At 39.6% G+C, this 21606-nt stretch overlaps 2 protein-coding genes across 5 annotated transcripts in view; one reads left to right on the top strand and one right to left on the bottom strand.

The window, feature by feature from the left end:
- The window catches only part of disp1 (dispatched homolog 1 (Drosophila)), a 79520-nt gene extending 69853 nt beyond the window's left edge, over positions 1-9667 (top strand). For all 4 annotated transcript variants that reach the window (XM_088403538.1, XM_088403539.1, XM_088403540.1 and 1 more), the window contains 4 exons: positions 23-120; positions 2412-4001; positions 5648-5911; positions 7496-9667. In XM_088403538.1, the coding sequence (XP_088259664.1) occupies positions 23-120; positions 2412-4001; positions 5648-5911; positions 7496-9205 (3662 nt within the window). In that variant the 3' untranslated portion in view covers positions 9206-9667. The remainder of the gene's footprint in view (positions 1-22; positions 121-2411; positions 4002-5647; positions 5912-7495) is intronic.
- Positions 9668-13850: 4183 nt separating this feature from the next.
- On the bottom strand, positions 13851-21097 carry LOC148407449 (toll-like receptor 5). Its single transcript, XM_088403053.1, has 4 exons — positions 21023-21097; positions 17717-20003; positions 15882-15970; positions 13851-15271 (listed from the first exon to the last, which is right to left on the bottom strand). The coding sequence occupies exons 1-4, from the start codon at positions 21089-21091 to the stop codon at positions 15044-15046; spliced, it is 2673 nt and encodes an 890-aa protein (XP_088259179.1). The 5' UTR covers positions 21092-21097; the 3' UTR covers positions 13851-15043.
- Between the last annotated feature and the right edge of the window lie 509 nt (positions 21098-21606).

Genomic DNA, 21606 nt, shown 5'->3' with positions numbered 1-21606 from the left:
TTCTACTTTATACGTCATACAGGCTCCAGCTATTCTAGATTGGTCTTCTCATCTGCTGAGGGGAAGAACTTGTGGAGTATTCAAGCCATTAAATCCATGTGTAATCTGGACAACACTAGGGTAAGCAGGAACATCATAAGGTTAAGTCCTGTTCATGTAATTGAAAAGCACTGGTGTAACAAAAGCCCAGGATCTTTTTTTTTTTTTTTTTTTTGACTGCCTTCATATCTGCATTGTTTCGATCTGGCATGTCTCATCTTTCGTGACATCAGCTTACTGGTCAATCAAGCCCAGTTTCACCATGGTCATATAACCACTGTTTTGTATTTTTGACGGTCTGGACAGTAATCAAGTCCTTCGGGAAAATAATGTCAGCTTCTTCCTACAACTTGTCAGTAGTGCTTCAAACTTCACATTGGACTTCAAATAATGTAGGTTCTATGCCTGTCCATTTGTCCTCCAAGCTTTCAAACCAAGTTTACTTTTACCTGATTACCTCTATTCAGGTAAAAGGGCCATTGACCAACAGTCCAGTCTTGTTGTCTTTACCTCAAGAAAGATGCTTCTGACTGTTTCTTTGGTTCAGAAGCTGCTCCAGTTGAGGACTGTGACATTTCTAGTCCATTTTTAGTTTTCATTTATGTGTGGTATCTCTGCCTCAGAACACTAAGTGAAGCTCCTTCAAATTCTTGAACGAATTTCACTTGAATGCCGTTATCCGTATTTTTGGAGCACCTTTTTGTCCCACTCGTTTGACTTTTAATATGCTTTGATACCGCATTATTTGGATTAGGGTTAATCAACCATGACGTTTCGGCTAGATTTACACTGCCGCCTGAACTGACACAATTCCAATTATTTTTTTCGCCCTGGAGTGTGAACTTAGCTCATAGGTGTCAAACTCAAGGACCAGGGGCCAGATCCGGCCCACCACATCATTTTCTGCTTCCTACATAATGCTGATTCGACTTGAAGTTTCTGGTTATCATACCAAATTTGCAAATTGTCTTTGACTTTTAAAAAAATTGGTGGAGATGGAGGCAAGGATTTTTTCTTCCCAGTCTCTCTTTTGAACAGTTTTTACTGGCCTCTGATTTCAAAGCTATTTAGAAATGTGATGACCACACCTAAAATGTATTTGATTTCACAGTCATACGAGCCCTCTGACACAAGCTATAACTAAATGAGTTTGACACCCCTGTTAAATGGACATTTAAAACAGGGTTGTCAAACATACTTCCCACGGATCTATTCTGGCCCAGGTTGAATCCGGCCTGCAAGATGGTTTTATAATGTGAAGTATAAAAATGAGCTGGACATTTTCAATGAATGAAAAACTTTAATTGTTTTATGATTAATAGTAACGTTTTATGATTAACAGTGATATTGCTTCATTGTGATATTAAAAAAAAAGGTAAATCTAAAGTTGTTCTTTTTAAAGGTAGGTATATAAATATACAGTATACCAGGATTTTATTGGGCCGGCCTACTAGGGAATAGATTTTCCTTCAATGCAGCCCACAAAAGAAGTTTGACACCTCTGACCTAGCCTTTGTGGCTTACTCACCTTATTAAGGGCATTAAGACTATCCACTGCACATCTATCAGGTCAGCGGTTTTCCCCATTATTTCATTGTCCCTTAAAACTTGGTTTAAAGTGACAGTGTGTAAGATTTAAAGTATTTTTCATTATAAAGGAATAAAGTGAATGATTGTAAATTTCTAAAACTTGCAAATGATTGTGTTCTTAATGACCAACATGTTTGAAATAAAATCATAGGTCTAGTTATCATTAAATGATATTACATGGGGAGTGGCACTTCTCCAGAGGCGGCCATGTTTGTTACACCTACGACAATGGTAAATGCAGCACCTCCTACTGTCCGTAATGAAAAATCTTACACACTGTCCCTTTAAACCAAGTTTGGCAAACTGGCCAACATTCGGAATTCATCCTTTCATTTTCTAGAGCCGCTGATCCTCACAAGGGTAGCAGGCTTGCAGGTGCCTATCAGCTGACTTCGGGCAGAAGGCAGGGGACACCCTGAACTTGGTTGCCAGCCAATCGCAGGGCACACAGAGACAAACAACCATTTACGCACCCAATCACACCACACGAGGACAATTTAGTATGTCTACCCCTTAAAGGGATAGGGACTTAATCGTGCCTTGAATGAATTGGGCAGTAAGACAGATTCCAAATTTTATTCAGAGCAGTACAAGCGAATGTCTTGCTTCTTTGACCGAACCATGTCGAGACCAAAAAAGCACTACCTCTGCCTACAATGGCCCACATAACCCCCCCATAGGGCCGTTGGTGTGTGCAAATCCATTTATTTTGCCATCTAAAGAAAATTCAATGCATCCCTTATATGCTGGTTTTGTACTTACTTGTTTGCTTCTGTGCACAGGTGCGCTCCCACCGTGACTATTGGAGTCTCTGTCAGCGCACCAACGACGCTTCATGCTGCCCCAGCTGGACACTTGGGAACTATATTGCAGCCCTGACAAATAGGTCATCCTGCCAAATGATTACCGAGCGTGACGTAGCACACACGCTTAAGATTTTGCGCTCGTGCGCCAAGTACTACCACAATGGCACACTGGGACCCGATTGCTGGGACATGGCCTTGAAGCGCAAGGATCAACTCAAGTGTGGCAACGTGCCTCGGAAGTGCACCAAGTACAATGCCGTCTACCAAATGATGCACTTCTTGGTTGATAAGGACTTCCTCAGTCCAAAGAGCCTCGAATTCCCTCCCCCTGTGCTCACGTATAGCATGCTCTTCTCGCCAACAGAGAAAGGAGAGTCTATGATGAACATTTACTTAGACAATTTTGAGAACTGGAACTCCTCGGACGGCATCACCACAGTCTCTGGGATCGAGTTTGGCATTAAACATGACCTCTTTCAGGACTACCTCCTGACTGACACGGTGTACCCTGCTATAGCCATTATTATAGTCCTGCTGGTCATGTGTGTGTACACGCGGTCCGTTTTCATCACGCTAATGACGATAATAGCCATTATTAGCTCCCTCATCGTGTCTTATTTTTTGTACCGCATGGTTTTCAACTTCGAGTTCTTCCCTTTCATGAACCTCACAGCTCTTATCATTCTAGTGGGAATCGGCGCCGATGACGCCTTTGTGCTTTGCGACGTATGGAATTACACCAAATTTGACAGGCCCCACGTTGAGCTGGCGGAAACTGTCAGTGTGACTTTGCAACACGCCGCCTTGTCTATGTTTGTCACCAGCTTTACCACCGCAGCTGCTTTTTACGCCAACTATGTCAGCAACATCACTGCCATACGTTGTTTTGGCATCTACGCTGGAACAGCCATCTTGGTCAACTATATCCTCATGGTGACGTGGCTTCCAGCTGTGGTGGTGTTGCACGAGCGGTACCTGCCAAACGTACTACCCTGTTCCAAGCCCCAACACCAGCAAAGCGGTTACTGCATCCAGATGATGGTGGCAGTTCTTTGCCAAAAGGCCAACAAATGCTTGTTTAGTGTCTCAGAAGCGTCGAGAATCTTCTTTGAGAAAGTTCTTCCATGCGTTGTCATCAAGCTACGATACCTCTGGCTCTTGTGGTTTCTTGCTCTGACGGTGGGCGGGGCATATGTTGTCTGCGTCAACCCAAAGATGAAGCTCCCGTCACTGGAGCTGGCTGAGTTTCAGGTGTTCCGTTCTTCTCACCCTTTCGAGCGCTATGACGCAGAGTACAAGAAACTTTTCATGTTTGAGAGGGTGCATCATGGAGAAGAGCTCCACATGCCTATTACCATCATCTGGGGGGTCACACCTGTGGATAACGGCGACCCCCTAAATCCCAAGAACAAGGGAAAGTTGATGCTCGACAGCAGCTTTGACATCGCCAGTCCAGCGTCCCAGCTGTGGATTCTCAATTTTTGCCAGAGGCTTCGAAACCAGAGTTTTGTTTTTCAGTCGGATGAGCAGGACTTCACCAGCTGCTTCATTGAGACATTCAAGCAGGTCAGTTTTGAGTTTTCAGTGGTGATATAGGATAGTTATTTTGATTGTGATTGCTGTCAGAGAATTTTTTAAATCAATAAACTAATATTTAAATCACTGTTTAACAGGCATGAAAAAAATACCTCTTAATAAATTGATGGGTAACAGTTGTTACTTCAAGTGTAACTACATTACTCAATGGGAGTCTTGATTTTGTCAGTTGTAAATGCCATGAAATATGTAATTTTCGGCTACAAAGTACCATACGAATTCAAGAAAAAAAATGTTGAGCTTTCCAAGCAACGCCACCATTAAACTAAAATAATTAAACTGTTTATCAACAACAACCCGTTCCATTATTATTGCAGGCTAATGGAACTATGTACAATTTAAACAGTAACACTAGAAGGTAAATAAAATGTGCACTTAACTCAAAACCAGATTTAATTAAATACATATGTGCAATCCTTAAACATCAAAGGGATACTTTACTTATTTAGCCATTTTCAGCATTAAAAAGTTAGCTTTGTTTCACTATCATTAATTTGATAACTTTTGTTTTCATTTACTGTTAATACCCTTTAAGCCACGGTTTCTACAACCTTTTGGAGTCAGGGACCCATTTTAAAAAGCAAATTTCCCAAGGACCCTCATTGAATATGTTTGCGGAAACAAAACAACAAAAAATCCTTTCAGCCAAAAATAAGTGCCCTTTTTATTCAGCAACAGATTCAATTTGACAACAAGTATATTTGTTACTTTTCAGCTATACTGAAGTTTAGAAAATAAAACTTGCAAAGTGCATGCCTTCTTCTAACAAACAGGTTGCTGCCAATTAGTCAAAAACAGCATTATCAAATGAAATACCGCTTAAGCTTTTTTGGCTTCATCTCCTCGTTAGCAAGCAACTATAGACACAAACGCATTTTGACAAATGTCAACATTATTACATTTTTAATATAATGAATATTAAACTGTTTGAAATGATTGCTTTCCCGAAATCATGAATACTTTCACAATTTCACATAAAATAAAATGAAATTAACCCATATATATATATTTATTTATATTTATATATATATATATATATATATATATATATATATATATATATATATATATATATATATATAATATATATATATATTCAGGGCACGGACCACCTGAATCACTTTTAAGCCATTTTCTACATGCAGTTCTACATGCAGTGAACTGAAAATTACATCACATGTACTCAGGGCTGTGTTTTTTAATTTATTGATTACACATGAAAAATAATTGTAAGTAAAGTATAGACAAAAGATACATTTTCACTGCTGAAAATGGCATAAATTAGTCGTTTAAATACACCTGATATGTACTTAAACATGTCAGCAGTATACTGAAATGTAAAGTATACTGTCTGTATGCATAGCTGCAAGCTCCCTTATTGTTGTAAGCTTGTTATAAGATTTTATTCTGACTTAATTGTATTTGGTTTATTGATTGTTTTCCTCCTCTCTGCCTACTACTGGAGCGTTGTGCAACTTTTCTTAAATAATAATCCTTTGTAATCCAGATATGATTTGGGTCTTTTGGCATTCAATGAAGTAGATGATATAATATACATGAAGTTCTTCAGGATTTGCAAACTGTAATTGACCGTACTCCTCCCTTTATTTTAACAGTGGATGGAGAACCAAGACTGTGAGGAGGCATCCGTCTACCCCTGCTGCAGTCAATCCACTTTCCCCTACAAGCAGGAAGTGTTTGAGCTGTGCATCAAGAGGGCCATCATGGAACTTGATCGTAGTACCAACTACCATTTGGACAGCAAGACCCCTGGACCTCGATTTGACATAAATGACACCATCAAGGCCATCGTTTTGGAGTTTAAGAGCACCTTTCTCTTCACGCTGGCCTATGAGAAGATGTATCAGTTCTATTGCGAGGTCAGCGTCTGTTAATGTGTTATCTTCTTGCTTTTCTTTCTTTAGTATCTTCATATATATATATATATATATATATATATATATATATATATATATATATATGGTTTCGTGATTGTGTGTGACTAGCTTCAGCGGAGATTTGCATCATCACGCTACTCTTTTTCCCGCCGAAGGCATGGATAACGGTGACGCCAGAGCCGGAATTTATTTCTGATTGGACACGTCAGAGGCAGAGGTTTTTTCTGATTGGACAGAATTTACGACATTACTGCCGCCCAGCGACTTGGCATGCTTGTACACAAATTTGAAACCGCACTATATGGATGCTACTTTTTTAAATAAACAATGATGACGAGGGGGAGTAAGTGGAAACACTGCGAAGTGGCGTCACCCCTCCCCACAAAATATACATGGGTACCAGAATTTTAAAAATGTGAAACGTATTAATACTTTACATTTTTAAGACAAATATTACTGTAGTACATAAAGTTACTTAAATCTTAAACTTGTAAACCTTATACATTAACCCTACTGTTAAGCCTTCTGGTTTCCATGTCTTGACTGTTCGTAGTCGGGATAACGGTGAGCCGAAATTGCCGTACGAGTACGGACGTCTAACTAGACGTCTAAGTAGCGTGAAGCAAGTAGCTGACCAAACATGATTAAAAAGCAAAGTTCACAGTTTACACACTCTGTTTCAGCCTCTCGTGTGTGATTGACTCCAGAGAACTTCCTCCACAGTGATTAAAAAAAAAAAAAGTACTATTCTCACCTGATTGACCAGTCAACAGCTCAAGGGGCACTACTACAAGTCGCGGGCACCAATGAGGAGTGGATTTCAACTTTTGAGCGGGAGTAGCCTACAACTTCTGCGCCGAGTCTTGTAGGAGTACCCTTATTTTGTAGAATTGCCCCACTTTTTTTATTATTATTTTTTTTATCATTGCAGAGGAAGTTCTCTGAGTCAATCACACACAAGCGGCGGCTACATTAGACTGGCAAAGAGGAAAGAAAGCTTTGGGGTCCTCTTACCTTATGTAATAAATTGGAATTTCAAGTGTAAACTCTGCCTAGTCAGCTACTTGATTCAACTTAGGCAACTGCGGCTCACCGTTATCCCGACTACGTACAGCCAAGACATGAAAACAGTTACTGTATAAGGTTTAATAATTTAAGATATAAATTAATATGTGTACTGCAGTAGTTCAACGTCCGAGGAGTGCCCATGCATTTACAGTTAACTCGTCTGTCTGGCATGCAGGGAACCCTCACAGTACGTCTCTCCGCAATATAGCTTTTTTTTTTTTTTTTTTTAATGAAAAAAAATTGTGATGCACTGAGCGCCCTCGGTGCAGTACGAGAGGGGTGAAGTTGTGATGCATCACTGTCTTTTAATTGGCATTTTTTTAATGAAACTGCAAACAAGTAAATGTGTGTGGAGTACTAATTAAATGCCTAGGGCCATTATTTGAGGAAATCGTTTTTTAAGTAACAACTTTTATAAGTAATATTTGCATAAGTTATTTGTGGATCCCCCTATGGCGAATAAATCTAATAAGTTACCTGTTGTTACCTGTTATCTAGGTGGACGCCTGGATAACAGAGGAGCTGCGCCACGCCCCAGCAGGCCTCAGCCACGGCTGGTTTGTCAGCAACCTGGAATTCTTCGATCTCCAGGACAGTCTGTCAGATGGTACCCTAGTCGCTATGGCGCTGTCTGTGGCCGTAGCCTTCAGCGTCATGCTACTAACCACGTGGAACATCATCATCAGCTTATACGCCATCCTGTCCATTGCCGGGACCATTTTCGTCACCGTGGGCTCCCTTGTGCTTCTCGGTTGGGAGCTGAACGTCTTGGAGTCGGTCACCATTTCTGTGGCGGTTGGACTGTCGGTGGACTTTGCCGTCCACTACGGCGTGGCCTACAGGCTCGCTCCAGAGCCGGACCGCGAGGGAAAGGTGATTTTCTCCCTGAGCCGCATGGGCTCTGCTATCGCCATGGCTGCCTTGACAACCTTTGTGGCAGGGGCCATGATGATGCCCTCGACCGTGTTAGCCTACACCCAGCTGGGCACTTTCATGATGCTCATCATGTGCATCAGCTGGGCTTTCGCCACCTTCTTTTTTCAATGCATGTGCCGCTGTTTGGGACCTCAGGGCACATGTGGCCAGATCCCATTGCCCAAAAAGCTGCAGTGTCAGGCTTTCTCCGACCCGGCCCAAGGCTCTCCGTCCGAAGGGAAGAACTCCAGTTTGGGGAAATACCTTGACAGCGGGGACGGTGGGGCGGAACGTTATGAATTAGAGCCGCTCGCTTCGAGCCCTAAAGCTGAAGACAAGCCTGAAGAGGAGCATGAGATTTCTACTCAACCTAATGGAGTACACCCTCTTCACCACGCTGCGCAGTACTCACACAACCAGTATAATAGTAAAATGGAGGCTGGCAGATGCAGTCCTGAAAATGGGCCAGTGTCATGCCATTGCCAGTTCTCCCAAAACACAGACTGCTCATGTGGGGAACCACCTCCACAGTGGACCCGCCGTTCCTGTCCTCAATCCCTCCAAGACTCGCATCCCTTCACCCAACTAGTCCCCATTGCAGGAAACCGTCCGAGCAAACAGGACCCGGTTTGCACACGCGTGGATTGCTGTAAGCACTACGTCTCCTGTTCCCCTACCAACTTGCACTGCTGCTGTCCAGAACGGGTCATATACCCCAGACAAGCACCTGCACCTGCACCCTGCTGCCGCCTTCAGAAGTATTGTCTCCATGCGTCGACTGCTTTGCAACACGGCTCCATGGGCTCAGCCTTAAACCAGAGCGCAGCCCTAAAACCTGATGGCTCATTGCAGAGTGCACAAGAGCCCAATCTTTGGCCAAAAGTGCCCCAAAACCCAATAATCAGCATGCCAGCACCAACACAGACTCGGTGCCCCTCCTCCACGCAGGAGTCAACTCGCACAGGAACACATCAAGGGCCGAAAGCACGAGATGGGGGTTGTAACCATACGTGCGGCATAACCACAGAAGCCACAACACAGGAGGATGTTTGGCGTAAGGTCCCCGTTCCGCAGGGTCCTGTCGCCGTCCCACAAAAGGAAAATGTCAAAAAGTGCAAGCAGAACTCAAAACGCGAGCGGGCATCTTCAACTTCTCCTAAGAAACTGTCCTGTTTTAACAGAGTGTTAAAGGTCAAGTGCAACTCGGCTTCAGAGTTTAATGTGCCAAAAAGTGAAACGAGCGCGCCTCCCATTATTATAAACAGCAGTCGCTCTTCAGAAAGCTTATGTTAGAACAAAATTCTGTATACAGTACTTCATTGATACACATAATTGGGTATTGTGATGCTAAGTGCCTCAGTGTGATTTTATACAGTACCACTGACTCACTAAATTGTTTGTCTTGACGTCTATGGCCAAATTGTGTTCTTTTTAAAACAATCTTAACACTTAAAGCTTTTTTTTAACATTGTGTCAATATATTGCAGACATTTGCACAGGCAGAAAAAAAATGCACATTTTTGCCTTTAACTCATTCGCTGCTGTTGACGGCTGTAGATGTCAAATTTTACTCTGCTAGAAGCGAATAAATTACTGCTTTTGACGGTCTGTCAAGAATCCATTTTAGTTCACATGACCCATGACATTCATCACTTTTCATATTATTTAAAATACTATTCTTGTCAACTGTTTGGTGTGCAATGAACGTCTACGATGGATTATGCTCTGTACAATTAAAATGTCTTTATCACTGTTGTCCTGTTTATCAAGCTGACACCACAAAATGCGTCAAGGCTTTAGTGTGTAATTGTATACATAAGTATATACTCATAATTGGCTCACAAACAGCAATGTCTTTGCCGCTGCATGTCTGGCCTAAGGTAATTCACAGAATTTGTGGTTCCAGTTCATTTTCATTTTCATTTACGCAAGATTAGATTTGAACATGGCTTCTCAGTCGATGCGCAAATATTATAATGGGTCATAAAGTAATTTTAACCCCTAGGGGAAATTTGACCCAACCTGGGCTTTTAAATGGTTTTGATTTGTGATATCAAAAGAGAAGCATACAAAAAAAAAAAACACAAGGAGGCTAAAATATTGCATAGATTGTGAAAACGGATTGATTGATGGATGTTGTCAGGCATTTAAAAAGCAGACTTTGACTGAGAGTGCTACTGCACTACCTGGTGTCATGAATGTGCAATTACACCACACCACTTAATCAAAGCTTCCTTCCGCCATCGCATAGCGGGACCCACTATTAAAGAAGGATTGACTAGCACTAAATGCAGTTCGCACAGCTGAACCCCACAGGCTTTCTTTACACAAGGGCATTCAAACGATTAGTTAAAAAAAAAAAAAAAAAAAGCATCAAGCAACTAGAAACACCAATCAAATGTTCCACTACTTTAAGCGTGGCTTCAAACAAATTACGCTCTGTCCTGAGTTAACAAATTGAGCTGTAATTACCATGAAATAAAATACGGACTTTTGAATGTTGTAACATATGTCTTTTGATCGGAAACCCACATCTTCTGGATACAACTAAAATTAAATTACCGTGCTTTTTTAAAAAAAAAAAATTGTATCAATGCTTTTTTTTTAACAGCATTTCCTCTAATTGGGGTAGCCTATATTGCCTATCAACATTTTGGCCTCCTTTACTGTACAGCAGTGGTCCATGGATGAAGTCATTTATGTAAGAATGTTGTCATTTATGATAATATTCCCCAAGTTTATCAGTTTGTTGATCCAACAACTTCTGACTGTGTGATTAACATGCTAGTTTATGTTAGCCCTTATCTTCAGCATGTCATCTATTGCTGCATTGTATGTGTTTAGCTTGTTAGCATTTTCGTTCGTGCCAGGTATTTCCCTTAGCTATATATTAACAATATGCTAAAGTTTTGCATTGGTATAAGCCATTTGCATCTAATTAACGTTTAGTATTGAATAGCATTTGTAATTTGTGTACGTCCATTTTTCAGACACCCGACTACAAAAAAAAAAAAAGTTTGGGCATCACTGAACTGCTGTACAGTACAGTACAGTACTTTAATATTGCAGTTGATACATCAGAGGCTACAGAAGATGGCTTATGATGTGGTACTTCAAGCGGCAGTGCCTTTCAAAGCCCGCTTTGACACACCAAATTTAGCTTTTTATTTCAACTTCTTGACAACTCTTTGCTCCAAGTGAGTGAGTCCAAGAAGTCACCTCCTAACCACTTGTTACAGAAATTACCTTCTTTCCTCGCATTCCTGTCCCACATCCATATGTACACAGACTGCAACAAACAAGCTCTGGACGTTCTGGACTCTACGCTCCCACATCTGAGGACCACTTGGTTTGCCTAACCGTGACTTTTCTTCTCTTTTGCGAGACCGAAGACAAGTCCACTTATCTCGATCCATCTTCCCCGGTAATGATTTTGATTTGAACCGGTCCAATATTAGCTGTACTCAAGGAAAAGGTGTGGTTTCTTACATTTCCCCTACAAGAAGACATGCATTACTCTCAGAAGCTTGTATGTTCCAACAAGCTTTAAATAACTGAACGGATTCAGTTTGTTGACACTGTAAACATTTGCTTCGCTTTTTCAAATTAGATATGGACAGAGACAAATTTGAGAAGATGAAACAGGATGTTCCTAGCTCATGTTTGATCAGTCAAGGGTAGATAGGCTCTTTAAACATAATCTGTTAGCAACAGATAGTGGTGCTTATTAGAAATGGGGAAAAAAAATTAGCCACCTTGAGTGTGACTTTTCACTTAACTGCATGAGCACAGCGAGTCTCTGAAATACTCAAGCTTAATGTCATGTCAGTTTCAAGTCAGCTCATTTTCCAAACCAGAAGACAGTTTTGTAGTTTCCAATCCAGGCTGCATTGATTTTGTAACAGATTTTTTTTTTTTTAATTTAATGTAATTTTTTTTAAAGAGACTTCAACATGGGTATAAAAATAGTATTTTTAATTTTGATTAAACTATCTTAAACTTACCAAAAATACAACTACTACTAATAAATAGTATTACTCCTAATATTAATAATAATAAATAGTATTTAAAAAAAAAATAATAACCCCCTGGGTGTTCGGGGATCATTCACTCGCCTGGCCTTATTATCTCCCAACTTGAGCTGACTCTGAAAGGCTTATAATGTGTGTGTGTGTGTGTGTGTGTGTGTGTATATATATATATATATATATATATATATATATATATATATATATATATATATATATATATATATATATATATATATATATATATATATATAGTATACTGTATATATATATATATATATATATATATATATATATATATATATATATATATATATACATATGATATCACACACCAAAACCTTCAAAAAGCCTGAGTTGGGTCAAAATTTCCACCAGGGGTTGAACTAGAACTAGAACCAGACTGATTGCTCAAGCATTAGAAAAAAAAAAAATTTGATGGGATATGTTGCAGTGATACAACACCACACAAGATTGTTCTTTATCCTTGTTTTAACCAAGCAATTTTTTTATAAAATATTAAACGTTTTGTACATGACTGCTGAGAGTTGCCTAAGTATAAAAAAATAAGGGTTGCTCAGGTGACCGCCCTGTTCTAAATTTATGCCGTACAAAATCTGCAGCGTCATGCAGTGGAAAGCCATTTTACAAACGCACACAGGATGCAGTGGAAACAGGACGGAAACGTTCCTCTTTCCAGTAGCTTCCTGTTTTCACTAAGTTGGCCATTAAAAGAAGGCCATGCAGTGACCCCTGCAGTAGACTCTTAACCAACGTGCGCTTGGGGAAATGAACTCTTTCAGTCCTGCTTTGGATTCAAATGGATTGCGGTTGTAACTGCAAATGTAAATACAGTAGTCAAATAAAGGGGCGGTCAAAATCACAAAATGAGCAGTCAAGATATTAAACTGCTCAAAGTAAGCAACAACATAAAAGTTTACAGCCCCATCTTATGGTGAAAATGTTTTCCCCTTCCAGCCGAGACCAGTGCTTCGCAACTATATTTGCAATGCCCCTATAAAAATTGTATTCTTATACCTAAAACGGTATCCTTTTAAACGTTAACACAAGGAAAAAGCAACAGTAAAAAAAAAAAAAAAAATACAAACAAACTTTTAACTACTTTTTTACAGCATTTATACAGGTTAAAGGTTTTTTTTACAGCATTTATACAGGTTAAAGGTTTGGCCGTCGGAGTCTAACCTAGGGCCCGCGGCCCGATTCTGGCCCGCAAATAGGTGTAATCCGGCCCGTGAGATAGTTTTGTGAAGTATAAAAATGAGCAGAATTATTTCTAATAAATGAAAAACTTGAAATGTTTTATGATTTTTAGTAATGTTAATGTTATATGATTAATAGTGCTGTTGTGCTTTTACTATTTTGGACAGTAATAAAAAATACAAATAAAGTCTTTTTTTTTTTTTTTAGAAGTTATATAAATATATAACCATGATTTTATTTTTCCTTCATAAGGCCAGCAAGCTAAAACGAGTTTGACAGAGTTAAACTTAGACTCTAAGCAGAAAAAAACCTGTGGATCAAAGTGCCTGAAAAAAAAATGCAAATCATAAATTTAGCACAATGAGACTTCACATGGCAAAAGCAGATCATTTTTCCACCCCCCACCCGGTATGGCCTTGAAATTGGCCTCAACAATCTCAAAAAGTGGGACTTTGACTCATTTAAAAAAAAAAATTGAGCCTTAAAGGGTCAGTGTTTAATATTTAGACCGTTTTTCATTATGGACTACAGGAGTTGCTGCAGGTGCTGCATTTACCATTGTCCGTAGCTATAACAAACATGGTGGCTGCCTCCGGAAAAGTGCCACACCCAATGTAATATCATTTAATGATAACTAGACCTGTGATTATATTTAAAACATACTGTTGATGATTTAGAACACATTCATTTGCAAGTTTTTAAAAAGAACAATCATTTAATTTATTCCTTTTTAATGAAAAACAGTCTACATCTTTCATACTGTCCCTTTAAGATTAGAAGTTGAGAGCACTATAACTCTAAAATCAAGAGCAAGAGAGCTTTTTCAAACAGATACAGATACCTCTACTTCCAAAGGCCTCTTGTTATGAAAAATTGCTCTTACAAAACGCCTTGGCAGGAAAATATTGTCTCTCGTAACAAAAGACACAAAAGGCGAGGTTGTTGGCATATGAGTCACCAGCACTCGCGCCAACATTGACTGTACAGTAACGTAATACGTTATCACAACCCATCATGTCTACCATATTTGTTATGCATTTTTTTAATTTATTAATATGTCGGCTTGCCCACAAACGAGACAATAGTTTTTTGCATTGACGTTTACTGTGGTCATCCACTTTTCATCTTTACTCGTTTCATCCACATGTCCCACCAACAATTTACTGCATAGGACAAACAAACATTAAATTGAAATTAGCTACGGCTAACATTGTACATATTTCCATAAAAGCATGTATGTAACATACCACTTTGGCCTGTCGCGTCGTTAGCGTTGTTAGCACGCCGTTAGCACGCCGTTAGCACTTTAGTAATTACATCACACAGAAAGCACTTCGCATGACCCGAAACTAAACTTAAGTAAATTTACATGCTCAAAATAATCCAAAAAATAAATATGATTGCTTCTTTGGACTTTTAAATAATTCCTGGATTACTGGGAATGTAATATAAAAACGTACAGATTAAACATTCTAAAAAGGTTTCTCTGTCTGCTCTCATCACCAACACACCAGCCCCTTCTCAAGGCAAACAACTGAACTGCATTCAGGTTTTCAACCGCTACAATTAATATGATTAATTTAAAGGGTTTAAAGCTATCTTTTTTAATAATTATAATAATTATTATTATTTACGTGATATATTTTGATTATTATGCACTAATGTAATTGTATTATGTATTTCTTGCAGTTTTTGTTGCAATTTTATAATTTAATAATATTCATTCAAAGGGTTTCGGAGCATTTTGGGGGCTTGGAACAGATTAGGCGTTTTACATGTAAAAAGCGGCTCTACCTATGAACTTACTTATGTCACATTACGAAATTATTTCCGGAACAAATTAATTTCATGAGTAAAAGTACCACTGTATTAATTGGACGGATCAAGGCTGTGCTTCAATGTTTTCAAGCTGAATGTCGTTTTCAGATGTATTGTCAGGTCTTGGCGCGTCCTCTTTGATCTTCTTCACCTTCGTGTCCTTGAGTATTTGAGAGACGAGACGCTCATAAAACCACTCCAGATCCTGAGGGTCCTCGGGCCACACGAGGTACTCTCTCCTCTGGACGAATGCTCGGACTGCATTGTACTTCATCAGCTGGTAGTGAGCCACCTTTAGTTGAGGTACATCAGCAAATTAACATTGTAAATTAACTTAGTGCATCTTTGTGATTTATTCGAATGTTTAAACTTTTTCCAACGAAGCAGTTTGTTTTTTCTTTTTAAAGATGATTATAGAGTTTAAAACTCTGGAGGTGCTGTTCACTGTCATTTTATCTCGGTTTGAATTCCCTTCTCATGAAAAAATCTAAAGTTAAATTACAATGAGGGTTTACCTTTTGTATTTGTAATTTGACCACCATTTTTTAGAATCGTACACTTCTGAAGTTACACAAAAGGTTTTAACATGAACCACCGGTTCATGCTACATGCTAGTTAGCATATGCAAACCTTGACTCTCAAAGGACTGCTGTGTGCATGGTATCACTAGGTTAGGGACATAAAAAGAGTTGGTCATCTGATGACATTCTTTCCTATAAGTTTTGAATTGCTATTTCACCTTATCATCTGTTCTTCATTTCATTTTCCTAAAACATTATTTTACTTTATATTATTTTTCGTGTTTACATTTTTCCCTCTTGAAATTGTTTTTGACACCCTCTAAATGGACTGCTTTTAACACATCATGGTATAAAGGAAGAAGTTCAAGGAGGAGCACTGACCTTCCCGACCACCAACATAATCAGAACATTTCTGAGCTCATTCAGCATGCGGCCCTGAGCCAAGGTGAATGCCTCCAAGCACCAGCCGTCTGAAAAAGGTGCCCAGTGTAATTAGGTGCAGTAACATATATATATATATAGATTGTATAAAATTTTGGGTAGATTTGTGATGTGTAAATTTTATATACAGTACACTGTGTATACGATTTGATTCATGTATTTATGATTCTATGTATGAATTATGTGCAATGTGTTTTTATGTTCACTAAAATAATCTATCAAAAAAAGGGAGATAACAAAAAAAAGATGCGATTGAAGTATTGATTTTGAACTGCTATTTAACTAACAGTATTCTGTTAGTGTTGAAAATATCCATCCATCCATTTTCTGTAAATATGTTGGGAATAAACATGCAGGCATGTTCAGTCTTTTAAAGAGAGGATGATGCTGTTGGCAGACAATTACAATAAAATTAAATCACAACAAAAAAAATTAGAAACTTTCATGTACCATCTTTTTGCGTAAATATCTCATGTTATTATCTGTGGCTCATAGTTCTGTGCGGCTTATGCATGACAAAAATCATTTTCATTTTCGAAAAGTGCAAATAAAACCATTCTGTTTCATTAGATTTTGAAAATTGAATCAGTCAAATGGGATCTGTTATTGTCTACACACTGTCGAAGGCGTTCATAAAAGTTGATTTTCGTCTCAATGCAGATCCAGTAGCTCTAAAGCTGGTAACCCATAACAAGATCATGTTACGAGCTGGTACAGGATCATGTCCATCAAGTCTGAAGTGCAATTGGAATGCTCGTTGTATTGCAGTTACAGAGTTGTTTGTTCTGATAACGTTTTCCATAATGAAAGCACGATGTTCAATTCATGGCATCAACTGAAAAAGAAACAAAAAATAATTGCACTATACAAAAACAAAAATCAAATCACATTTTGTTTGTTTACTTTATTTGTTGTTTATTAAACCTACAAATATATCAGATCATTTTGACTGACCCTGTAAAAGCCACCTGATTGGTTCTCTGCGTGGCCATTAACCAATGAGGGCAGGAGTTGTAATCCACTCTCGCCCCAACTCTCGCTTATAATACAGACCTGGACGTGCTGTGTCACTCACCTAACTAACCCGAAGCCTGAACTGATCACCAGCCAATTGCAGACCACACATAGAGAAACAAAAATTCACACTCACAAACAAACCTAAAGGGAATTTGGAGTTACCAGTATAACTACTATGCATGTTTTTCGGAATGTCTGCCGAAACTGGAATAGCCAGAGAAAATCTTCCCAGGCACAGGAACAACATGCAAAATCCACACAGGGAGGCCGGAACCAGAAGCAAACCCGCAACCTCTGCACTGTGAGGCGGACGTTCTAACCCATCTGCTACTGTCGCCCAGCCCACACGTGTTATTTTTATGAGTATGCCATATTATAAACAGTATAATGTTATGCATAGATAGATAGATAGACGGACGGACGGACAGACCGACCGACCGACCGACCGACCGACCGACCGACCGACCGACCGACCGACAGACAGACAGACAGACAGACAGACAGACAGACAGATAGATAGATAGATAGATAGATAGATAGATAGATAGATAGATAGATAGATAGATAGATAGATAGATAGATAGATAGATAGATAGATAGACATCTCTCCATCTGCAAAAAATGTAAAGCACTACAGAAAATGGATAGATGGATCAATTTTGTCACTGGGTTTAATTCTATTATGCTACTAATCAATAATTTTTCCAGTGATCAGGGAAATACTAGTTTTCAGGACTTACGTTTCTATGAACTCATACCTTTGAGGAACTCCTTGGAGACAACACATACAGTCTTCCTGCTACCCCAAATGGCGTCTCTAATGTTGGAGAGATGGTCCTCACCGGGTAGGAAGTCTCTGGCTTCGAAACAACAGTGTAGGATGTTCTCTTCACAAAACTTGTTGTCCAGCTTTTTCAGCAAAGCAGCTTCCACCCACATGTAGTTGTTGTTGCTGAAGCACAGGTAGACATCATACTGCACATCCGGCGAAGGAGGCAGGGCTTTGGGACCTTCGAGCACTCTACCGACAGCTTTTTTGTAAAAAATATAAATGCATCCACGAAGACGTGCGTAAGCAAACGCACAAAGTGTGACTACGAGAACGAGGAGGCCAGACGAGATGAACAGCGCAAATTTAAGCTCTTGGACCGCCTGCGTGTCATCCACTTCACATGGTTCCACGATCCAGAAATACTTAAGCAGAGGAAGGTCATAGTGAACAGCTGGAAACTCGCATCGGTAATCTTCTAGACGGACGACGGTGACGTTGGTCTCATTCATCCACTTCAGAAAGCTCTCGAGATGACAGTCACAATGAAAGCGATTTTCTGCAAGACTGAGCGTGAGGAGGGAATCAAATGTCATTGGATCGGGGTTGGCCAAGAAGTTGTTGGACAGGTCAAGGTTTTTAAGGTTAGTGGGAAAAGTGTTTTGATGCAGATAGGTCAGGGCATTGGATGATAGGTCAATCTCAACGATGGAGCTGAGACCGTCGAAAATCCCCAATGGCAGACTCGTGAGGGAGTTGAAGCTTAAATTTAAACCGATCAAATTGTTAAGATTATCAAAGACATCAAGGCATGTGCCTTCAGCCCAAATCAATTGCAGAGAGCTATCATGAAGATCCAGCACTTTTAAGCTATGATTATGAGGAATTGAGACGTTCTCGCTAAGTGTACACCACTTAATAAAATTACCACCGAAGAAGAAATTCTGCAGATTCTGGAACTGAGTTAAAACCAGATAAACATCCTCAAAGTTTGATAGTCGGTTGTTTCTCAGGTCCACGTGGATGGGGATGTTGCTTAGGTCACCTATTTTGTATAGATTTACCAACCGATTGTCACCCAGGAGGAGAAATTCAAGGCTTGGCAATGATGCAGGAAAACCCAAGGTCCGCAGGGAATTTCCTGTCATGAATAACGCTCCTAATTTAGGCAGACCGTCAAAAGCCTCATAGGCCAGCATACCAATGTTATTAAAAGACAAATCCAAAATTCGGAGCTCTCCCAGATTGCTAAATGTGCGTGGATATACTTCTCCCAGAATATTGAAGGACAAGTTGAGAAATTTTAAATTTTTCTGCAGACCATTGAAGGCCTGGTCGTGGATTTGGTTGATCTTGTTTTGGGAGACATCAATTGTCATTGCATTACTCAGAGGACTGAAAACAGCTCTCTGCAAGGCAAATATTCGGTTTTTCGACAGGTCAAAGATGCTTACTGCGCTGTTTGCGAGACCTTCAAACGTGCGCATGTCTGGATCTGGTAGGTTGTCATGCGAGAAACCTTTCCCCAAGTATCCGGAGTATATGAGATGAGCAATGGGAGTCCCCTGCATTGCTTTGAGAAACAGTTGTGTTGCGCTCACATTGAACCCATTGGTTGATAAATCAAGGATATTGAAGGCCATTTCTCGAAACGGGTTTCCGCAACTTTCCCAGTTGAAATCAAAAGTGGCCATTTTGTACAAGTGATTGGAGCCTAAATTGAAGTATGTGAAGTACTTATTTCTGAAACCAATGAGGTCTTCTTCACATAAGCGTTCTATCTGATTTAGCATTAGGTTTATCTCGACCAAATTTCTGAGGTTTTGAAAAAAAAGGCCAGTTTTGAGTCTCCGTAGTTTGTTACCAAATAGATTAAGCGCTTCTAAGGACAAGAGCGGCTCGAGGTAGCTGTCTGCCAATATGGAGTCTGTCAAATCGCAGTGGTCGATGAAGAGGTATTTTAAATTGACCATCCCTGCAAAAGCCCGCGGTTCCAGTTGAAGGCCAGCGTTGTCCCCTAGGACCAACCGAAGCAACTGCGTCTGCCTGAGGAAGGCGTCGTTCCTGATGACGAGCCTCACAAACTGCTTGCCGAGATCCAACTCCAGCAACTGCTCCAGATTTAGGAGGGATGTGCTATTAATCTCAGGGATGCTGTTCATCTCCAAGTAAAGGTACTTGATGTATGGAGGCAGAGTGGGCACCCACTGGTGATTCTGTGCGTGACAAGCAGCTACAAGGTTGTATATCTTACAAGATGGGTTACACCTGACTACCTGTAGAAAGGGAAGAAACCATTTATTATACTGTACACTTAATCCGAAATTTGAACGTGTTCTATTCTATACCCACACTACAACAAGGCCATACATGAACATAAAACAATCAAATGAAAAATGGTGTGACGGGAAGAGAATATGCCTTCTTTTGCCGTGTGATGACATACAGTATTCTATTATTGCTGCTGAAAGTAATTAGTTGAATGACCTCACTTCACTGTCAAATATATTTTCATGCTATATACAGTTTACAGTGATCCCTCGCTATATCGCGCCTTGCCTATTGCGCCCTCAGTGAATGGCTGATTGTTTTTTGATTAAAAAAGAAAAAGCCATATTGCCGGTAGATGTGCTATGAATGTCTCTTGCATGCCAGACAGGCGAGGTATCTATAAATGCATTTAATGCAGTTGCCACGGACACTCCTTGGACTTCCAACTACTGCAGTACACATATATATTTACATCTTAAATTATTAAACCTTATACAGTAAATGTAAGTTTAAGTGGCAATGGTCTCTCGGAGAGCTGTGTCATATTAGCTCGCGCTAGGAAGTCTAATTAAAGTGAACGCTGTAGAAAACATGATAAAAGTAAGAGTTAACACTTGAAATTCCAATATATTACAAATTAAATCTGAGTAAGAGATTTCCAACGGCACAATGAAGCTGCTTTCCTCCTCCCAAGAGCCTGCATGTTCTGATTGACATCAAGCTGTTTGCCTTAGCCACAGTTGAAGAGCCTTGTCACCAGTATGGCCTTTGAGAACCAAAACACTAAGAAAAAAATCCAAATGTAGTGATATTGGTGTTGTATCAGCCTATACTGCACCGCTGTAAATACAACTTTTACATTTTTTACAGTGCATACGTTGTCTTCATATACAGTAGCATTTACTCATAGAAAATTGATTGAAATAGAATAGCTACTTGTAAACTATCCTCAAATTACCAAACAACATTGCAATATTTCAAAATACACACACAATTGCCATTGTGAGCAGAGTTTGATGCCTACCTGTATATTCACAGCAATAAAGACCAGCTGTAGAGCCAGAGTCCACATGTAGTACTTTCTGCTGTCCATTATCCTGGTGGGGCCCCGATTAAAAGTGAGCCTTCCAAGACAATGTGGCCATAGTACTAGCTTCGAGGTAATGCGACCACTGTCAAGCACAGCACACGAGCTGGGCACATAAAACAGGAGGAAATTGTGTAAGACTGTTTGCCTTCCATTTGCTCATAGTTCACTTGTGTAGATTGCTGCACCCTTAGAAAAAAAAAAAAACGTGAAACTTCATTTAATCCTTCTGCACATGACTTGATTTAATTACCAGTGTCACCTTTTGACCACAATGACGAAAGGAGGATTACAAAGTCATTTATGAATATTTTTTTTCTTTCAATCACTCAAAATATTCAGTGGCTTATGATCTATCCATACAAATGTAGGTTTTTACTTATTTCTTAACCCTCCCCCCAACAGTCATTATGAGTGCAAAAAAGCCGACTGAAAAAAAGAAAAGGGGCTGTATCAAAGAAAAATAAAAAAATATTGAATATTTTATAACATCTACTGTATTATAGCTTTGAATATGTCAT

The sequence above is a fragment of the Hippichthys cyanospilos genome, chromosome 20 (assembly GCF_059441005.1).
Source record: "Hippichthys cyanospilos isolate Australia breed blue-spotted pipefish chromosome 20, RoL_Hcya_1.0, whole genome shotgun sequence".
In the NCBI taxonomy this organism is placed as follows: Eukaryota; Metazoa; Chordata; class Actinopteri; order Syngnathiformes; family Syngnathidae; genus Hippichthys; species Hippichthys cyanospilos.
Note: the sequence above shows the minus strand (reverse complement) of the source record. Positions and strands in the feature narration are given on the sequence as shown.

Excerpts from the sequence above, each read along its gene's own strand:
- LOC148407449 (XM_088403053.1), bottom strand. The coding sequence starts at position 21,091 with ATGGACAGCAGAAAGTACTACATGTGGACTCTGGCTCTACAGCTGGTC. Across the intron at positions 15,971-17,716 it reads CTCCAAGGAGTTCCTCAAAG|ACGGCTGGTGCTTGGAGGCA; the intron begins GTATGAGTTCAT and ends CACCTTTTTCAG. Across the intron at positions 15,272-15,881 it reads TTATGTTGGTGGTCGGGAAG|GTGGCTCACTACCAGCTGAT; the intron begins GTCAGTGCTCCT and ends CCTCAACTAAAG.